Source organism: Protopterus annectens, chromosome 2.part0 (assembly GCF_019279795.1).
Source record: "Protopterus annectens isolate FY-2018-M chromosome 2.part0, PAN1.0, whole genome shotgun sequence".
Lineage (NCBI taxonomy): Eukaryota > Metazoa > Chordata > Ceratodontiformes > Protopteridae > Protopterus > Protopterus annectens.
Window position 1 is genome coordinate 39,421,800 of NC_056728.1, and position 7,076 is coordinate 39,428,875.

At 40.3% G+C, this 7,076-nt stretch overlaps 1 protein-coding gene across 3 annotated transcripts in view; it reads left to right on the plus strand.

Moving 5' to 3' along the window:
- The window catches only part of COL6A3 (collagen type VI alpha 3 chain), a 739,239-nt gene that overhangs the window by 587,317 nt on the left and 144,846 nt on the right, over positions 1-7,076 (plus strand). For all 3 annotated transcript variants that reach the window (XM_044060522.1, XM_044060523.1, XM_044060525.1), the window contains 4 exons: positions 4,498-4,530; positions 4,631-4,667; positions 6,008-6,019; positions 6,120-6,613. In XM_044060522.1, coding sequence (XP_043916457.1) covers positions 4,498-4,530; positions 4,631-4,667; positions 6,008-6,019; positions 6,120-6,613 — 576 coding nt within the window. The remainder of the gene's footprint in view (positions 1-4,497; positions 4,531-4,630; positions 4,668-6,007; positions 6,020-6,119; positions 6,614-7,076) is intronic.

The following is a 7,076-nucleotide window of genomic DNA, read 5'->3' on the forward strand; positions in this document are numbered from 1 at the left end:
ACATCCCAAAAGGGGCACTGTACTCAATTATGGGCCTGATGAGGGATGAATAAAGAGGCACGATGACTTCCCCTGATCTAGATGTGAATCCCTTCATGATTAGGTGGGCTATATAAAATGATTTTCTAACCACTTTGGTCAAGTGGTTGTCGAATGAGAGATTGCTATCAACTTTGGTCCCCAGGTCCCTAATTACTTCTTCCATACTTAATGGATTACCATCTATGTGGTAATTTGTGGGCACTTTGTTTTTGCCGAAGGGGATGACTATACACTTTTTGGTGTTGTACCTCTGAGAAATATATACCGAACAAGAGAGGTCCCAGGACTGAGCCTTGTGGGACGCCACTTGTAACTGGTTTGGAGTATGACATGGCTTCAGCAATTCTAACCATGTGGGTTCTGTCCTTGAGCCAGTTTGCAACTCATCTAGTGACATAGGGGTTTATGTTTAAGCTGGTGAGCTTATCTATAATGCCCGAGTGGGGTATTGTATCGAAGGCTTTTGCAAGGTCCAGATAGGCTGTGTGGACCACCTTCCCCTCGTCAATGGCCTTGGTGACTGTTTCAAAGAAATTGACCAGGTTTAAGAGGCAGGATCTGCCCTTAACAAAGCTGAACAGGGTAGGATCCAGTGTCTGTAGGTCCCCAATATCTTCATTTATGAGGTCCATGATGATCCTTTCCATAGCTTTGCAGACCAAGCTAGTCAAGCTTAGGGGGCGATAGTTTCCAGGATCCGTTGAGGCACCACCTTTGTGGAGAGGGACCACTGTTGATGTACGCCACTCTTTGGGTACATATCCTGTAGTAAGGCTGAGATTGAACAGTAGTTTTATGTTTGGGTTTAGTTTTTCTTGGAGTTCATGTAGGACACAGCCCGGGACACCATCTGGTCCCATTGATGCTGTGTTTTTTGCTTTGGATAGGGCGGCTCTTACCTGAGCATCTGAGATGTCAGGGGGGCAGCACTCTGCTGGGATAGATATTTGCCCTTTTGGTGGGGAAGGGGGGGAGACGTTTGCGCTGAACCTGTCAGCTAGGATGTTGGCAATGTCTGTGGGTTTGGTGTATTTTTTGTCATTTTGGACTAATTCTGAGCATATCTGGGAATTCCCACCCAGGTTTCCAACATAACTAAAGAAAGCCTTGTGATTATCCTTAGTGTCCTGTGTAATTTTTCTCTCGAAGCTGGCTTTAGACGATTTTATGAGTGCCCATAGTTTTTTACTAATACTGATCATAGATGCCTTCCCTTTTTGGGATTTTGCTCTATCATGTAGTAGCTTCCTCCTTCTATTGTATAGTTTGTTTATGGCTGAGGTCCACCAGACAGGACACCTGCCTTTGGAGGATTGGGTCTTGGTTTTGTTTGGGATTGCATGATCCATGCATTCCTGAAGGTGTTCATAGAATGCATTTGTAAAGGATTCTGCGGTCTGGCCGTATATTCCACAGGCCCAAGGGCTTTGAAGGATTCCACCTTGGTTTTGAGGAGTGTGAAATTTGCTTTAGAGAAGTTTTTCACTGTGGTTTTCTGGGCAGGGGCTGGGGTCGGGATGTGAATATCTAGTGAGATTAGTTTATGGTCTGATCTTACCAGTGAGGGATACACTTCTGGTCTGGAGCATAGATTCCCCATGTTGGTGATGATCAGGTCCAGTATGTTTTCCCTTCTTGTGGGAGTGGTAACAAGCTGTTCCATAGCATTTGAGTTTATAAATTCTAGGAACCTTTGGGCTAGGGTGTTGGAGCTAGAGTAATGCTCCTAGTCTATGTTTGGGTAGTTGAAGTCACCCAATATAATGGTGTTTGGAGAGACCTTCATATTTTCCAGTGTTCTCAGGAAGGCCGAGTGGGGTTCCTGGGTTTGGGAGGGTAGTCTGTAGCAGGCTATAAACTGGAAGGAAGTTTTACCCACTGTTAGTTGCACATGGATATTCTCTGATGCTTTGTGCTGTGCCACCAACCTGGAGGTGTGGGTATCTTTGACGAATATTGATACTCCCCCCTCCTTTTGTGGTTCGGTCCAAGTTTTGGGGCCGAAAAGCATGGTATGAGGTATAACCTGGTAGTGCTGGAGTGCTCTCGGGAGCCTTGAACCAGGTTTCTGTTACTGCACAGATATCGATGTTCTCCATGCTAAGGAGAGTTTCGAGTGCGTGCATCTTGAGGTTTAGACTTCTGGCATTGATTCTTTGTGTGTCATTTAATAAACCTTTTGGATAGATTTCCTGGCTTGCACTTCGTTCTTGCTGTGGACTTATACTTCTGGCATTGAGTAGCATTACTCTTAGTTTCTTATCCCTTGTGATACCTATGGAGGTGGGTTTGTCTTTTGAGCCTTGCCTAAAAAAGGCACTATGGGGGTGGCAAGAGCTTTTGCCAATATCCAAAAGCCCAGGGGTGACAGGTGCAAGCCGTCCCTAGCGAAGCATTGTGGCTTGTCGAGCATGTCATCCCAGGCTGACAGGCATTGGATCCCCTTTGAATGACACCAATACTTAAGCCAGTTGTTGAAATTGATCATCTTGTCTTCATATTGTGGCATCATTCTTGGTGAGGGTAAGATGCTACTCAAGGTCAGGGTCATACCGGCCTGGCTACATGCTGAGAGAGCTCCTCTGTCTCTTTTCATGTAGTCCAGGGAGGTACATCTCGGGTCATTCACACCAGCATGGACAATGACTGAGTTATATCTGTACTTGCCTTGGAGTGACCTGAGTGCTTGTGTTATGTGGCGGATCCTAGCGCCCGACAGGCAGCTCACCATGACCTTCTCCTTGTTCAGCCTGGTGAGCGGGACGTCAGTGTGCCAGATGATAGAGTCACCTATTACAAGTGTATCAGGTGTGTTGTTTAGCCTTAACGGCTGTGACTGTTCGGCACACTGGCTTTGTGAGCTATGTGTTACACGTGCTTTGTTTTGGGGTAGCGGTTGCTTGGGTGTCTGCTTTGGTGGTCTCTGTTGCTTAGGCAGATTTTTATTTAGAGCCTCCGAGTATGTTTTTGTGTGTTTATGTGTTTGGTTTGCTGTCGTGGTAGGTCTATGTGAGACTGGAATTGTACTGAGTGTGGTTTCCTTCTCCTCCTGACTGGTTACGCCAGTACTGAGTTGAAAGAGCTTAGCCTCCAGTTTGGCTATATGGTTGCATCTCTCACATGTGTTGGAATTTGTTGGGAGGAGGAGAGGGTTGTCTATGTACATGAGGCAGTTGTAACATTGCCTCAAGATTCCCAGTTTCACCAGCTGGACTGGAGAGGAGATTGACAACTGACCTTTGGACATGCTAGAATAGTATTGGGAATTCCTTTATAATTGAAAAAAGGGCCAATGGGGAACAAGGTACTCAAGGGGAGTTTGTGAGGGAGTAGTGCTTTTAATTTTTTAGTGCTGACTTATATAATTGCTTTAGTGAGCAAGTGCCAGGCTTTAGAGTAGGAATAGGGTGTTTATTATGAGAACTAGATCAATTTGAAGGGAAAAAGTGAAGAGCAGACTTTGTGGAGCCGACAATGCTTTTAACCCAATTAAGCAGCGTTGCGAGATGCTCAGCTATGCACAAAAGCGTGCAAAGCCACACTAAAGCGGGTTTTATACAGGGGGGACTTTTCTGTGATAAAATATCATATGTGAATATATAGATGACATTTGTGTAATTATATGGTATGGCTATTAAGCATCAACACACATATCCCAAGCTGTCAAAGGTGCAGCTTACCGTATAACAAGCTAATCACTTTGTAGGCCAGTACTACAGGTTAAGTGGTGGACAGGGAGAGAAAACATCTTGAGGCTCTGTTTTAGATCACACTATACTGAACATCTAGACATTCGTGTAGATATAATTCTGGACCATTCACTTGTAGAGAAATGTGGTATACAGTAAATAAATGCATCCATTTGTGCATCCATCCATCCACTATCCCTGTTTCCCAGTTTTCACATGGAATCAGGGTGACACATCAACAGTCGCGATCATCTAAAGCTAATCTTTACATAGTCAGGTGGCTAGTCCTGACACTGTTGTTCATCCATACTATACACACAAGCACAAAGAGGAGACTCACACCTACATCCAGTTTATAGTGTCCAATCCACCTACTGCATGCCTTTGGAATGTGGGAAGAAACTGGGACACACAGAAAAAAATCCACACAAGCACAGGGAGGGCATGCAGACTCTGCATGGCAGGCATCCAATGGAGAATTAAACTGGAGAACCTTTTACTGTGTGGTGACAACCCTACCTGCTGCACCACATAGTACTGAAAATGTGGTGCAGGTTCCATTGATCTGAAACACCTGCATTTTATTTAATTTATAGTAAGAAGAACTGGTTCAGATAACTACAGTGCTCAAGGCTGGATCAATTTTGAAATGCAGCATTTTTTACTACTGTAATTTTTGTTTTTAGTTTATATTGTCTTATTGTATTTGTTTCATTTTATAGTGTTGATTTCTATATTCAAACAATACTTTTTATCTTCTCAACAGGGTCTCAAGGGTGAAAGAGGACTTGCTAGAGGGGTATGTACTTTTTATGTAGTGTATACATTTATATTTATATTTCAATAGTTACATACATGATTTGCATAATATGTACTTAAACACATTTTGTATATTTTAGGATTGTGAGCTGGTGAATTTTGTGAAGGACAAATGCCGTAAGTTTTCATCAGGCTTATTTTAGCTACTGAATCTTCCAGTGTTTTCTACAAAGTATTTAATGTTTAATTCCTATGCGATTATTGTTCACCTTTTGTAATTTATCTTCATTTTTGCATGTGACTCTCTTGATATTTTATACTTTAACAGCATATGTTATACTGCATGTAGTTGTGGCACCATAGTATGAATGAAATCTGTATGCACTTTATCCTTTTTTGTGATTCTGATGGTTTATCATATTTTTAATGCAGACACAGATACAATATAATTATTTTGTTGTTTGTTAAAATTTGTATGAGTTCAGATATTGGTTTAAGCTTGTTAATACAAAACATGGAAAAGCTACTTAATAATGTACTTACACAGAGTAGAAAACAGGAAAATTAGACAAAGGAGACTATCATTTCAACATGGAATGTTCACGTTCTCATTTATAACCAGGATAAGCAATTAGGTTGTGAAATCATGTCAGGCAATTTAAGCAGTCAAGTCATAACACAATAAATCCTTTTAAGGTTAGTTTGGGTTGATTTGAGCACTCAGACAATATAATATATATGACATTTATATAGCAACAGTGGACTGTTTCTCACTGCTCATACTCAAGTAGTGATGAATTGATAAGAGTAGCTGACTGAGTGATCAATTCTGTAGCTGCCCTTACTTCAATTTCTAACAAAAAAATGTTATTCCCTTTTTATGCACATGGTAGCTCTACTCCTCATAATTGCTTTGAACTGATATGGTGTCTACAGTGAGGAATTATGGTATCACAGTTCCTTTCTGGCAGCAGAACCTTTCCACAAAAATGTGAAATTGTCAGTTTAAAATCTGATACATTATGTGAATTGGTGGCAGGCCCCACACTTTCATATAGACGTCTTTACCCTGTACTATGTATTTAATATATCCTTCTCCAAGGTTACTAAACTTAAAGGTGGGCTGAATACATTCATGAAAATATTATTTCACTGAACCATGAATTATTAGACTAATTGATAATGAATAGAGGTCTCTGCAGATATACATACATGTATGTACATTGATGTCTGCACACATATATATACTATACAGACATGGCAATTTTTCTGTTTTTAGTCTGCCCTGTCTTGCTCTGATAGGTTGTATTTTTTTTTAGAACATTGTAAACCTACCATGTATGTAACATTAAAATGCAAAAATGTTCTGTGATAACAGTGGTCTGAATTTCAGCATTGTTGTTCCAAAAACACTACCTGTTGAGCATAATATTATTTGCAATGACATAGAACTAAGAATAATTTATTTTTTATATTAATTTATTGAGTTAAACTTTTCATTTTTTTTCTAACTGCAGCATGCTGCTATGGTAAGCATTTTTAAAAAATACACACTTTAAATTTTTAACCAATAATTTGCACTAACATAGACGTTAATTTGGCATATGTTTTTTTCTGATATTTATATAGGTCCACAAGAATGCCCAGTATATCCAACTGAACTTGCCTTTGCCATTGATTCATCAACCGGAGTGAACAGAAATACATTTGACAAGATGAAAACTTTTGTTGAAAGGATTATCAGTAGAACTAATCTCACAGAAAGTAATTGCCCAAGAGGAGCTCGTGTTGCCATATTGACATACCATACTGATGTCACAACGGAAAAACGTTTTTCAGACACAAAGAAAAAACGTGCCCTATTGGAACAGATTCGTGCCATCCAGCTACTTCAAACAACAAAACCACGCAAATTAGAGAATGCCATGTCTTTTGTGGCCAGAAATACCTTTAAGCGTACTCGTGGTGGGTTCCTTATGAAAAAACTTGCTATATTCTTCAGCAATGGGCCAACTAAAGCCTCCAATGAATTGAATTCTGCAGTATATAAACTATATGATGCTGGAATTTCATCTGTCTTCCTTGTGAACAGAGAAGACAGAGTTCTAACTCAGGCACTGCAGGTTTGTTTACAGAAATTACAGAATTTAAAAATTTAAATGAATGAAGTTTACAGGCCTCTGAATTCAGAATTAACGCTTAGGGATTTTCCATTAGGTATTGCCCACAGATTACTGGATAAGCTCATAGCAGCATTTGCTACTTTAGTGAACAGTAAAGGTATATGACATAAAAACATTGTTTACATTTATATCATCAGCTTTGAGTGTGATGTTCTTTTACCTTGTTTATATTCTTGTGCCACCACTATTTTACCTTAATTGGATTATACATGCCTCATTTTCCAGGCTCAAGTCTTTAGCCTTCTAAGCTGTTACCTGCTTACAGCTGAGAATTTAATTGAAAAATGTATTTATCCACCTCTGGATTGTGGCTAAATATCACCTATATTTGTGCATATCTTCCCTGGCTTTCTTGTGGGTCCACAGCTTGACGTATAGCATATGCCTTCATCACAGCTACAGT